Source organism: Lytechinus variegatus, chromosome 5 (genome assembly GCF_018143015.1).
Source record: "Lytechinus variegatus isolate NC3 chromosome 5, Lvar_3.0, whole genome shotgun sequence".
Taxonomy (NCBI): domain Eukaryota; kingdom Metazoa; phylum Echinodermata; class Echinoidea; order Temnopleuroida; family Toxopneustidae; genus Lytechinus; species Lytechinus variegatus.
The window spans coordinates 22,430,964-22,445,482 of record NC_054744.1 but is presented as its reverse complement, the minus strand read 5'-3'; the positions used below and the strand labels follow the sequence as shown (position 1 = coordinate 22,445,482).

Below are 14,519 nucleotides of genomic sequence, written 5' to 3'. Positions count from 1 at the left end.
AAAAAGAAAACCATATTTCAAAAATGTTCAATATCTGCTCTTGAATTTGATACCTCAATTACAGAAAATGGTCAAGAAATAACAAAGTTCTGGTTATTTGAAATAAGGCTTGAATTTCAATAATTTCAGAAAATGAAGAGGTTTTACAGGCTAGCGTTCAAACCCACTCGACACTCGGTTTTGTTGACGATCAGCCATGCATCAAGTCTTTTGTTACCGTGCGATAGCTTCTCTGGGAAACCGGTGAAACAAGTTTTAATTTAATGAAATTAGGGAAATACAAGCATTGTTTCGAGGGATCATACCTCTTTTAATTCTTGACCATTTTCTGTGATTAAGGTATCAAAGAAAAGAGCAGATATTGAACTTTTTATTCATGTGATTTTCTTTTTGAAATTCAGATACCCCCCGCCAAATGAGTTTTTGTCATCGTCTCTTCGAATTCTTTTTACTCACTCATGCGTGAATGAGGAATAATCTAAGTGATACCAGATGAGAAAGGAGATTCTAAGCTTTACATTGATAGGTCATTTGTCTATTTGATTTATGATTAAGTTATGATAAATCATCGCTAAATCTCGGTTTCGTTTTTCTGGGACGCACTGTAGAGAGACCATCCGTAATTCGCAAAAAAAATTGTGAAGATATCAAATATATTATTCCCATGAGTGTAGATGGTCAGTGGGTACATAATAATTTTCACAAGATTAATCATATCTTAATATCAATGTTATATAGAAAGTGAGAGAAGCAGTTTTCAGTGTTATGACCTGTACCAAATATTTGTGTAGATAACTGTATTTTCTATAATGGTAGCGCATGTTTCTTTTTTACATTTAGCTTTTAATAGCAATCTTTATTGATCATTGCATCAAAAGGAAATATTTTTATGCGACAAATTTAGATAAATTATTTTTCATGTCATGACATGTAGACCCTCAATCATTTTTTTCTCGTGACATATCATGAAAACTAGCACGTATGAGGTTCACATCTACTTTAGATGCCTTCCATAATACGTAATAAGATGTCTAAGTTCTCTTAACTATATTACAATTTTTATTTATCTGTTATGCAAGGATATGGGAGCATTATTTTGTGCTCTCCTTTTCTGGTAAATTACGTTTATATCGTTTTTTTAATATTTTATTATGATAATGTATAAACTGGCATATTAAAGTGGAACACTCGGGGGTATGATTATTGTATTACAGAATCAAAAGCAGTAGGCTATTCCGTTTCGCGTCGGTAATAATATGATTTAATTTGTGTTTACAGGGAAATAAGTGATTGTTTCTATTTCTTTAAAAAAAATCTACGCGTTGCTTCACGTTTATCAAGTTTAAGCATTTCAAAAGCAAGAGTCAGCGTTCCAGAGAAAAAAATGCAAGTCCATGAACTTGAGCAAGACAGGCTTCGAGGAACCGTCCACCATGCAGTGAACCAAAGGGTATATTAACCTGTGACGTTTTCCTCACATTGACCACTCGTTGGGCTCTGAAGAGCAGTAGATGACTTATTTTGCTCCAAGAAATATTTCCTACCAACAGGACCTATTGGAACATTCACATAATCCTTCGAATCCATGTTACGTTTCTTCGATTGGCGTGCCTTTTGACGAAGTTCTTGGTAACCGGATCCATCGTCGGATACTCGTTCATCGATTGCAAGGTCAGTGTAAGTATCCGCCTCCGGGATTTTGGTTTGAGTAGGGGTTTGTATATTGGTCATAGCATAATTTTCTAGTGTTGATGATCCGATGTTACATAAACGTCTGTATGAAACACGTAAATAGATAATATTAATGCTATAACTTTGCGTCAACTAACCCTATGGATTGTGGTTTAGCTATCAAAGCTTAATTACCACAGTCTTGCCGTCTTTATTAATTTTTATTTATATCAATTGAATCTTTCAGATCTGTAGTCGAGAGTTTGAATTGTGCATTCCCCTTCTTAATTATTTTCTTTTTAATCCAATTATGTATAATATTCTTAATGCCTTTTTTAACTTATTATATTTTAGATAACTCAAGTGCTTTTTTTCTTATTAATATGCTGTTTTTGTCTTTACGATCCATATTGTCGTCGCACATATCTAGATGTATACTATTTAGCTATATATTCACCTAACTCTTTTTTATAGTTTCATAATTTTGTTTTGCTTCTTTGAGTAGGGCCATCCTCCCTTTTTCATTTGTCAACATCACGAATATTTATATGTGTATTGTTATTTGTTTTTTATCGGAAATAAATTCAATTTAATTCAAAATCCTTTTTACTTTAATGTATATCTAATATTTTATTTTGTTATTTGTCTATATGCTTTAACGTTATATGTTATACTTTCGATTTACTACGTTTATAATGAGTTAATTTTCAAACCGAATATAATTTATTAAAGAAAAAAAAAATTACCTTCTGAGAGAGAGGAGCGCGATCAAGGCACAGAATAGAACAATTGCTACAGGGACGATACTGGTTAAGAGAACAGTTGGTAAGGAGTACTTCCAGGGATTTTCTGGGGGTTTAAAGGTTTCCAAAATAACAATAATAATATAGGGTATTCATATTGCGCACATATCCACCTTGCTAGGTGGTCAAGGCGCTCCTATATTATCCGGCTAAGTTAGGCGTTCACAGCGTACACAGCGTCTTGAGAAATTGCTTGAGAAAATGAATATGTCTGACTTTTGGTATGTTTCTTTTAACTTTCTTTGGCAACTATTAGACACGTCATCAGCGGTTTGATATGTTGTACAAAAATTAATGAGAAGCATAATCGTTACACGTTGAGTGAAAATGCGGATAAACGTATTACCTTCATAGCATGCTCATTATTCACAGTATCACTTGTGTATCATTTCCAAAATCAGATTAAAATTTGTATTTTTTTGTTTAAATAAAAAAAAGAGTGCTCACCCGTTCTAGCAACTAAAGACTCTAATTGTTGACTCCTTGGACCTTCCCCATCTCGGTTCATCATAGAAGCAAAGAGCACATACCTCGTATTGACATCCAGCATAGTCAAGGAGTAACCGTCAGACGCGCCAATGTGAGCGTCTGTGTATCCAGCATGAGTTGACGCAGATCTAACGGCTTCCCAGTAGATCCTTACACCTGTGTACCCGCTTCGACAATTGGCGTTGGCAGATGGCGGATTCTTGAAATAACATTTTGCAGAGATAGAACAAAGGAAGAATAAACGCTGCTGAAAAAATACGTTGTTTGTCGCTTTATTGGGAGAATATTGCCAACTACAGTTCTATAATTCATAGGATATGAAATGATTAAAATGATAAGCCCTCGTCATTACCCGACGTAGTAAAATTCGGCCGTTGTTGGAGGGAAGTTTCTTATCTAAGCCAACGTCGAAGGATATTCACAAATTCCATAACCCAGTGCCAATCCACACAACACCCGTCTCAAAAATGACTGCTAAGTGATCGGCGCTGGGTTATTCCAGAGCCATGTATAGAGATAGTTCGGCCGACCCGGTTTAAATGGGTTACCAACATGGCACAATTTCTTTTGTATTAGCCTTGCCTAACAAGCATTATGCGCCATATTGGTAACCAATGAAATCAGGTTGGCCAAACTCTCTCTCTCGGGGTGATTCAATTTATGTTCCGCGTTGTTTTAGTCCAACCTTTTATATACTACCTACCTGCCACGTGAGTAGAATGGTTCCTGGAAGTTTGGATGGAGAAATAGAAAACGACATTGGTATTCCAGAAGGAGCTATATTGGTAAAGGAAAAATAAAATCAAAACAGGAATGTAAAGTCTCAAAAATGACTCCATTGACAAAATGCTTTCAGGACGAATTAAAACATCAAAAGTAAGTGCTGCTTTGAGAACATGCATAACTGTAGTAATAATAATAATAATGATAAACAGTTCTTTTATAAAGCGCATATCACAATTATGAATAATGTCTCTATGCGCTTCCAAAGGACTTGGATATTATTACCCCAGCTGTAGCTTGACAGCCGTTAATACTAAGATTACAGCGCACAGGCATCGTTGCTTTGTAATTGTTGCTTCGGTGCTTAGGATACATTTATTTTAAAAGAAGGACAACGAATGCTACTATAATGTGATCTTGGAAGTAAAATAAGAATTAAAAAAAATCACCTCCATAATCATACTTGCTTTTTATTGCAAATCAGTAACTAACACCGGCAAAATCTGGTAAATTGACTAGACAGCCTAGGAAGACTGTAAAACTTACATAAACACTTCGTTCTACCTCGAACATCCAGTCTGGTTCCTTGGCCACCTGGTCCAGGCCTCACCGCTGCCACACCAAATACATAGTCCGTATCAGGAGTTAGACCAGCCACTGTTGCGGATGGTTCTGGGAGCTCAGTCTTGACCAGTTCTTGAAAGTCATGTGACAGGGAACTGGTCATCCTGTAGAAGACTCTATACCCCATGAGAGGAGGATCACCCACATCCGTTGTAGCATTCCATGGGTGCCATACCAGGTAAACGGAGTCATTGGTCGATCTGCTCACAATAGGCGGACTCGGAATCTCGGGTGGAACTTTGGTCAAAATGAATTACAAACATTCTGTCAATGGGGATGTTTCGCTGCACTTTATGAAGAAGAGAGGTCCAATCGGGACATTATAAAAAAATATGTATATGATCATAAATTGCAATAAGTATTGTTAAGGATACGGTCCGAAAAAAGTGCTCGAGACTAAATCAACAAGGCTTCAAAGGGTACTTACTGAAAGGGTCATCAGCCAACAGATCCTCAGTCCTGTAGCGGCTGACATCGAAGAGAGTGCAGTAAAACACTTCCTGTCTGACCACATTATCAACCAAAAATCTCGCTTCTTGAATGCGATTATTTGCACCGTTTTTATCAGGAGTGATGTTTATCTGGTTGAATGATTGATTGCCGAGTTTTCTGTAGAGCTCGAAGACTGGTTGTGCTGTAGAGATTAGATTTACAGTCCTTTCGATGATACAAGAGAACCGGGAGGACTCTCCCCTGTTGGGGTTTTCGTACGCCAAGGTAAATGCTTTGGAAATGATAGAAGTTTACGGAAGAAGTTACATGAATTCGTGGTTCGACTTGCATTTTTTTTCATGTGTTTGTCGTAACGTGAAAGTGCGGTGTGTTAGAGTGAATCGTGTTCGGGTGATCAGATGAGTGGTGAACATTTGAAAATTATGACTATTGCAATGACTGAAAGGTAATTGATATCCGATAAAGATGAAGGTGTTTTAACAAGATTTCATTAAAAAGCTTCATGAAGACGCCAACAATAACCTTTTACAAAATAAAACAATTGATTAGCCTAAATTAGTTTTGAGCAATAACCAAATATTTAAAGTACTTTTGGTTTGATATTTTAAAGCGGTGGAATCAATGGTGACAAGATCGAGTATGCATTCTAAAATACCTATCTGGGGGAGAGTATTTTGGCTATTTTCGACATCCAGTTATCAACTATTATTAAAATTGTCTATGCATGTAAAAATTGAATACCTTGAATTTTTACTGTTTTTTTTTTCTTAAGAGTAATATAGTCATGATACTTACAGATGCAATTTGGTCCATAACGTCCGATTTGGCATTCTGGAAAGAAAATTTAAATATGAGGAATGGTAAACAGTCATGCATGCTTTAATTAGTTTATAAATTATGCGCATTTCTGAATTTTGATTTTTATGGGGATGATACCTCTGTCATCCTTATATCTATTAATACAAAAAAATATTAAAAAGTTGTTAATCTTTATATGAAAACACCTTAGAAAGGATTTGAATAAGAGGAAAATCGACTATCATCTTATCCTGAGCATATTTTTGTACACAAAACGCAATGTATAACACAAAGCTCATGGTATATGCTGATTACAGTCGCGACGTGATTTATTCATTACTACTCAAAATATTTAAATGCAGCATTTTATAATCCGTCTCGTTTTTAATTACCACACGCTATACACACAATATATACTAACTAATTTCATAATTGCGAAAGAGAAAATAAAAGCAAGGCTTCATTGAAGAAAAGAAATTGTATACGGAAGTGTATCCCAAAGTAAGCTATTTGCATTTTGAAATCCAGTTATTGACCGTGGTGACCGCAAACTTTAGTAAACTTGGTACAGTATTCTTTTGTGTTTTCCTGTAATCATGGTAACTGTCTGTCAATCAGTCGAGTTACTTGTTCAAAGATAATGGATGACAAAATGAAAATGATGGCTTAAATACTGGATGACCAACTTCCCCCTTTTTTTAGATGATGCAACATCAAATGCAACAAGCTTCCTTGTCCTCTTGATTAAAATTCATTTCGTTTTATTTCAATTTTTCAGATTCCACGTTACATGAACATGCATTGCAAAGAATAGTAGGAGTTGAATATAGAGGAATAAGGTAAAATTCTGTACGATGTAGAGTTTCCGAGACATGATGGATTGGGATCTTCGTTAAAGAGCAAAGCATTTTATGCCCTAGTTGATTTTTTTTTACACTACTACCAGTTTACATTACTTAAGAAGAAGCCAACTATTCCTTTACAAAAACATTATTTGAGAATGAAAGAAATTTTGAGCATTGCATAAAATATTTTAATGTCCTTGAGATAAAGGTGAGTAGACATTAATTCGCATCAGTGGAGGGTAGGGGGGGGGGGCTTCGGGGCCTATCGACCCCAAAAATTTTTACAAACAAAAAAAAGAGAAAAGGAAAGTGAAAGAAAGGGAACTTGTGTTGAAAATGGAATGTAAGGTAATATTTTCTGAATATCGTGTCGAAATCTATCAGGAAATTAGATTATTGCATTAAAATGTTCACATTTTCGCTCGCTCGCATCTTTTTTCAATGAATTTTGCCCAATACACCAATTCTGGCCCCTTCATTTTTTGTCACCTATCACGCCACGATATCGCAATATACGAGAAATCCGTACAAATCAGTGAAAAAAAATCAAAGCAAAGTAAACTTTTTGGATGTCCGAAATTTAATCATGTAATTAGTAGAACCATTCCTATCTAGTCGGGTTTCCACGAAATTTCGATGCTAAGATAGGAACGTATATGTGCAGTAATGAGACCTGAGAAATCATTTCGGTACATAAATTGTTTTTCTATCCCCTTTGAATATTTTTCTTTCTTCTCTCTCCTTATTTACCGATTAAACATTCAAATTGTTTTGAAGAAAAAAAATCATATGAAATTTATTACAAGGCTTTTTAAACCTGACTAACTTCAGATACACATAAGACCCTAGTCCATGTAGATTGTTTAAAATCACAGATACACATTTCCTAAATAAATATGGGATAGGCCTGTATGATATATAATTTTGTTTTATTTTAACAGGGTTGCCCTTTCAGTTAAAAAAACTGCTCGACCAAGGGACCCTGTATCAATAGAAATTTAAAAACAATACAAAACAATAATACCAACAGTCAATAAAATGAACATAATCAATGAGAAAGAAATTTAAAGAAACTGATACAGAAAATATAATCAAAATCACTTATAGACTTAAAACAAAATAGACAATTCACAGAAATTTTTAAAACATATCTGTGTGAAAGAAATCGCTTTGCATTTTTTTGTAATCAATAAAGTGTGTTAATGAATCGGAGAGAAGTGGAAATTGCATTTCAACTAGCAGAGCATTGATAACAAAATTATTTTTTATACAGTATTCGGTTCGAGGTTTTTCAATGTAAAGGGGACAGTTAGTTGAATATTTAGTTCAGAAATTTATTGTTTGATGGCGCACAATATCCTGAATACATTATTTTGTACATCCATATTTTGAATTGATACTGAGCTGTATCTGCGACGGATTGCCATCCTAAAGAGGACAATAATGTGATTCGAGGAGTTAAATAATGTTCATTTAGTATCAGACGAGCACAGCGGTTTTAAAGCTTTTGTAATTTATCCAGATGGCACTTTGCTGAACAGCTATAAAGATTGATGATTCAGGTTAAAAAATAGGGCTTACCTTGACAATTCAGACCTGCCCAACCCTGTTCACAATCGTCCGATACTCCGGTACAAATCCCACTAAATGGATCACACTCCCCTGACATACAGTGACATTTCTGTCCACAACTTGCACCAAACTCTCCCTGGTCACATTCTGATAAATAAATAAATGAATATATTAATATATATATTGTCATTCACTTGATAAATATGAGGACTTCAGTAAATTTTGTTGGATTAAAGCATGAAAGTTTCAACATTGTTTCTCCTAATATTACTCCAACACGCGATATATATATATATATATATATGTGTGTGTGTGTGTGTGTGTGTGTGTGTAAAGCTTTACATGTACAACAGCTTTTGGCAACTCTTTTTTATTTAAATATTGTAAAGAAATGGATGAAGAGAACAATGGTAGGCGTAGCTTAAATCAAGGTTCCCCAGAGCTATCTACCCTTTGGAAAAATTGGTGATGCCGAAAAAATGTCTCTGCCGGGAATCGAACCCGGGCCCCCAGCTTTGAACGCCGGTGCCTTAACCACTAGACCACAGAGACGGGTTAATGGTTAGGGCGAGCCAGATTCGATTGACCGTCAGATAGACAGATTTTCGACACTATACCAATTATATTTTCCTTTGTCGGGTGAAGGTGAGTTTTGAACAATGACAAGCCGCCATGCCTCAGCTGGATCGAAGCTATTGCTTTGATACAGTACACGTATGGGAGAAGAAATTCAAATGTGTAAAGCTTTACATGTACAACATATATATATATATATATATATATATGTGTGTGTGTGTGTGTGTGTATATATATAAAATAACCACGATGACAGCAAACAAGAAATCAAATGAAAGAATGCATCAACATTCTTTGATATCGCATTGTAAATTTGAAACGATTGATTCACATCCTTCCTATTAGCATGATAAGTATAGCTTGAAAAATGCAAATGTTTGTAAACCTTCTGTTCACTCACTATTTCAATGTTCATATTGTACTGTACTTCAAAGTAATTGATCATGGCATGCATGATGAATATGTAAAAATATATCAAAAGCTCTCGAATTGGTTCGGAAATTATTGGTGTTTGTTCAAGGGGGGACATACTTTTTTTGTTGTGTATATTTTGCCTCAGACCACTCGGCATCATTCTGCACCTCAACGATTAAGGAAATTTGAATTCGTTAAACTGATCCACCCCTCCCACATATATCTGGGTTTTTTTTTCTATTACCTGTTGAACAGTCCAATCCTTTGTATCCTGGTAAACATGAACATCCATAGGGATCAAGAGTACAGAATTGAAATCCATGATGAATCCATCCACAACTACCATGAACCTTTCCATTGCAAGCTATATAGTAAAAAATAACAGTAACTATGGTAACTTCTTAATCAGTTTCAATAAATTTCATTGTATTTCCGTTTTGAAAAAAGGAAAATACAACAACAATCAAGTATAAAGTAAAATATGTGGTATAAAAAGTACGTCTTGAAAAAAAAAGATTAACAATATTCCGGGGTAAATAGAATTAAGCAGAACTAAACTGGCATTTAAGGTTGACATTTAAAAAAGATAGATGGGCTAGATAAAAAGAGACTCCTTTTCGAGCATTCGTACTTCCAGGACACGGTAGTACAATGTAAAGTCATCCAACCATTGGCCAAACAATAAGATATAAAGCTTAACATTGGATGCATAAATCATTGAAAGCAACTTATGAGGCCTGATAGGAGGAATGTGTGCATGATAAAACTACAAACGTACAATCCAAAATACACCAATAAATCAGTCGATTTATATATAATAGGTCACACCTTACCAGCAATAATTTGACAGTTATCTCCACGAAATCCTATGGCACAAATACATTTTCCTGTTAGGTCATGACATATTCCTCCATTATAGCACGATGAACACGTATGAACACACCCACTCGAGACGTTATAACGACCCGCAGGACAAGCTGGAAACCAAAGGATTGCAAATATTTAATTCGAAATTGTAGATATTGAAGTAAATCATACCTGGCATATTCCTCTATTCTGTTTTCTTTTTTTCTTTTCAAAACCATAATACTTACGTATAACAATTTTTATTCATACACACATTTAGGACATCCCCATTTTTAACGAGTAATAATAACAATGATTAAAATTGTGAAATAAAATCAAATAAAACGAAAACAAAAACGTTTCACAACTTTGAAAAACAAACCCTGCTGGAAAAAAAGAGTGTCACACAGTGTGATCAAAGTGTGTTCACAGTGTGGAAAATATGAAAATAATATTCGCACTGTCAAAATGCTCAAATTCAACAGTGTGAAGATGTTTTTACACTGTGGACACCACGAAATAGTGACTGTTCACAATCATGGTCGACTATGTGAATATGTGATTCACACTGTTGACGCTCAAATTAAACATTGTGAAGGTGATTTCACATTGTGTTCCACACTGTGAACATGCTGTGGTATACACTGTGGGATTCTGTGTTCTCTCCAATCAGGAAATCCCCAAAATGTTGCTTATTTTGCTTTGCAAGTAAAATTAGGCGACCTAAATAATGTTATAAGATGATTATGCTATTTAGATCAAGATGTGCTTCGTGCTTAATGCCCATGACCGACGAGATCGTAATAATTGCAATATCTTGGAGCTCGATCCAGTATTTTAACAAGGTTTATTTAAGGTGTGAAAGGAGGATGGATCTGGCGAAATAAAAGTGTACCGAGTATGTTAAATGTGTTTAATTTACATCATCATCATCATCCGGTAAAGTAAAAGTTAATGAAAATTTCAAGATTTAATAGATTAAAAAAACAGTAATTCAATTATTTACTTATCCATAAGAGTTGGTAAAGACTACCAAAATAATGTCTGATGAGCATCGGGTTTACCTCTAACAAGGAGTCTCATCAATCCTGCACGAGACAGGTGCCTCTCGCCATCCAGGTGAAGCTCATAGACCCCAGCATGGGAGATGTCTACCTCTCCTGGGATGGTGTAGACTGTCGAAGATTCATTGGAAGGTGAGGTGATGAGAAGAGATGACTGTGAGGAATCCGATGATGGGTGGAACCTCCAGATCTTGACTGATTCAGTCGGAGTAATCTCCGTGAAATCTATGGTCACGTTCACATCACCCTTGTTGACGGTTTTGGTAAATCTACCGTTTGTCGGAATAAACCTTGCTGGAAGTATTTAATCGTAGTATACACTCTAAGAAATGAAGTGCTAATTCAGCTCTTAAAGAGCGTGTATATAGTGACTGCACTTCGGAGTGCTGACATGGCTGATTTGTCTAGTTCAAATTTGAACGAGAAAAATCAGCGCTCCGAAGTGCAGTCACTATATACACGCTCTTTAAGAGCTGAATTAGCACTTCATTTTTCAGAGTGTATATATCATATATTTCATTTCATTTGAAACGAATCAATTACTGTATATGATATTGTATATATATATTTACTTCTTTTTTATCTTTATTGTTTGAATAAAAATATATAATGCAATACAATATTCATGATATTTAGCATGCATATAAAGACACATCAACATGCAAAATATATCCGCATATCCGTTTTTTAAAGACTTTTGTTAATAAACGCATATGTTCGGCCCCGGGGGGGCCACTTACATTGACGAGTGGATACCATGCGCGACCAAAAAAACACGTAAAAAGGATGTCTTTTTCACGATAGGGCACGTTACGTACGTAACGTGATAAGGGTGTCAAAAACACAAAAATAATGAAAAAAGGGTATCTATTTCGCTAGGAAAATTACGTGTTTAGGGTCGAATTTGCTGGGATAAAACAAAATTAAAATGTTTTATAAAGGATGTCCTTTTTGCCCCAACACTACGTGTTTAGAGTCCCATTTGAGCGAGGTGTAGAAGGTGGGGTCCTAAATCAAATAAGGAAAAGCCGACGACCGAAGGACCCGTAACAATAAAACATTCCTGTATACTTGTTTAGGGGTTCATTTCAGGGAATATTTGCCAAGAGTATCGTTTTGTTTCCAATACTTCTTAAGGGTACGGTTAATTTCACACGCCAATACTTGTTAAGGGGTGCATTTTCAGAATATGGAAATTACGTGTTTAGGGTGCTTTTCGAGACCCCATTGTCGCGCATGGTATCCACTCGTGAATGGAAGTGGCCCCCCCGGGGTTCGGCCTTAGGGGGGTCATAGAGGGGGAGGAATAATCACCATCAGATCTGACAAAGATCGTAGGTACCACTGAGCGTTGGTCATCTTGTGATGTCACTGCGCAGTAGACTACACCGTAAGATTGATGTGAAGATGTATTCAGAGATGCAGAATAGTATCCGTTGCCATGGTGACGGAAACTAAGAGGAGTGTCAGTTGCAGAGTGGACGCTACTGTTGTCGGTGATGACGTTACGCCCAAACGTCACGGTGGCGTCCTCACAAGGGGTGATGCAGTCGAAGACAGGCCCATTCTCTGTGCTGGTGTAGCCAAGGGCCAGGGTAGTCACAGGACATGATGCCGTTGCTGCTGCAGGGAGGACAGGATTGCAAGGTGGAGAGCAACTCCAGAAGGTCTTATCTGTATTTTCTCTATAAAATATCCTCTTTCTCTAATATTTTATCTCTGCTCTTTCTCTTTTCTGCTCTTTTGTTATCTACTCTTTCTCTCTCTAATGACTTGTTTCGATTTTCTCAGTGTGTCCTCAATAAGATAACGAGGTGGGTAAAAAAAACCTATAATAGATTAATTAGATATAGGGTTAAAAAAAAAGTAACATGCATGGTGAAGTATTTTATTCCAGAATGATAAAATTCAACTTGAACACACCACAGGTTAAGAATAGATTAACACAATCAACTTTATTGGAATAAATTATTTCGGTCCCACCCCTCCCCTCATATCGCTTTGAAAAAAAAAGAATTGGAATGGGAATTTATATAGCCCTCACCTCCACAGATTGTTTGATCACCGACTAATGGCTTTTGCTCGGTTGTGTTCTTGAAAATCATTATAAAAAGAAAAGATAAGGTGCCGGTCCCATCTTTTATTCCTCGTGGCATCTCTGTTTCCCCATTATCATTGAGCACCAGTAGATCGACAGTTCTTTTTTTTTTTTGATCAGCAGTGATTTGCCAATTTATCTGGAAATTTATTTTATTATTCAAGGAGAATTCAATTTAATAATCCATATCTAGTCAAATGCTCGTTAATTTCAGGTAATTTCTTTTTTTATTCAAGTTCCAATACGCATTCTGTATGGTCGAATTAAGTAAACAATGAGCATCATTGATTTATCCATTCATATTCTTTTTTTTTGTTAGGGTGGATCTATTTTTGTTGTTACGATGAATAGTTGAGAAATTCAAAATAAAACTTGTGTTTTTGGAGAATCGGAAATGAAATGTCCTAAATTGGGATATTTTATAGGCCTTTATAATGCTGACTCTATTTGGCAAAGTTACTTTGTATAAAAAAGTGTTTCACAGAGGTTGGACCTCCCTTCCATTTTTATTTAATTAAGAATTCGAAAAATTACGCCGTTAACAATACCAGTCTTCAGTGTCACCACTATTTTCTTGAAATTATACTGTTGAGAGAGAGTTCAAGTACATACCTTTATCTCCATAAAATAATGCAGTCCAGACTATGATCCACATTATACATGTCTCCATATCTTTTTTGAAGAAAATTTTAATTTCGTAATGCATGTAGTTACAAATATCGATAAATAGACTGTATTTACGATTCTCCTGGTATAGTACTTCGAATGAGAATAAGAAGCTATCAAAGTGCATGTGCTTGAAAGTAGTTTTGAAAGCTAGATTTGAAAACTACTTAAAAACGAGTGACAAGCCATTAACTGCGCGAAAGAATGATGATGGGCTCTTTTCTAATGTAACACTTGAAATGAAATTATTTAATCGATTTAAAGATGGAAGGCTTGCAATAGGCCACTTAGTCCCTGCGATCAGGGGCATTTCATTTTACATTAATTAGTGTTTATGCTGGTTAAATTCTTATCGTCTTTAAGAAACCAAAAACCAAACAAACAATTACAATCCGAAACGATTAAACCGCTAATTATGCATACTATAGACTGCTAAATATGTCGAAATTCTCTTGACAAGCCTTTTGTATTGATGAAATTGATAAAACGAAAGTGGATCAGAAAATAGATTTACTGGGTTTATTTGAGCCTGTCACTATTTGTGTTGGTAAATGGACAAAAAGTGCATTTTGAAATGCTACGTACATTGCACTTATCAGTCCAGTAGCACTACAATTACATGTTTTTAGTGTTGTTGTTTTTTTTTTGGGGGGGGGGGTGTTGTTGATTTATGTGCCATATTGGTAATGAAGTAAATTTAGCTGGGTCGCCACCTAACTTCGAACATTTTATTAATTATCTTAATTAGTGTAATCATCTAATCAACATGTATACAATATCTTAAACCAGAAAAACTGAAAACACAAATAATACCTCTACATGTACTAGGGTGAACCGTTCTATAGGGGTACCTGTGGCGAGGAATCCATTCATGGCA

The 14,519-nt window shown here is 35.5% G+C and overlaps 1 protein-coding gene and 1 long non-coding RNA gene across 2 annotated transcripts; both read right to left on the bottom strand.

The window, feature by feature from the left end:
• Positions 1-1,533: 1,533 nt before the first annotated feature.
• Positions 1,534-2,835, bottom strand: LOC121414818. Its single transcript, XR_005969916.1, has 2 exons — positions 2,418-2,835; positions 1,534-1,774 (listed from the first exon to the last, which is right to left on the bottom strand). It is a non-coding gene; the product is annotated as an uncharacterized LOC121414818 (long non-coding RNA).
• Positions 2,836-2,871: 36 nt separating this feature from the next.
• LOC121414950 (tyrosine-protein kinase receptor Tie-2-like) lies at positions 2,872-12,983 on the bottom strand. The gene is made up of 10 exons (XM_041607996.1): positions 12,923-12,983; positions 12,193-12,501; positions 10,879-11,172; positions 9,802-9,945; positions 9,213-9,239; positions 7,988-8,125; positions 4,738-5,034; positions 4,233-4,547; positions 3,667-3,740; positions 2,872-3,162 (listed from the first exon to the last, which is right to left on the bottom strand). The coding sequence occupies exons 1-10, from the start codon at positions 12,981-12,983 to the stop codon at positions 2,872-2,874; spliced, it is 1,950 nt and encodes a 649-aa protein (XP_041463930.1).
• Between the last annotated feature and the right edge of the window lie 1,536 nt (positions 12,984-14,519).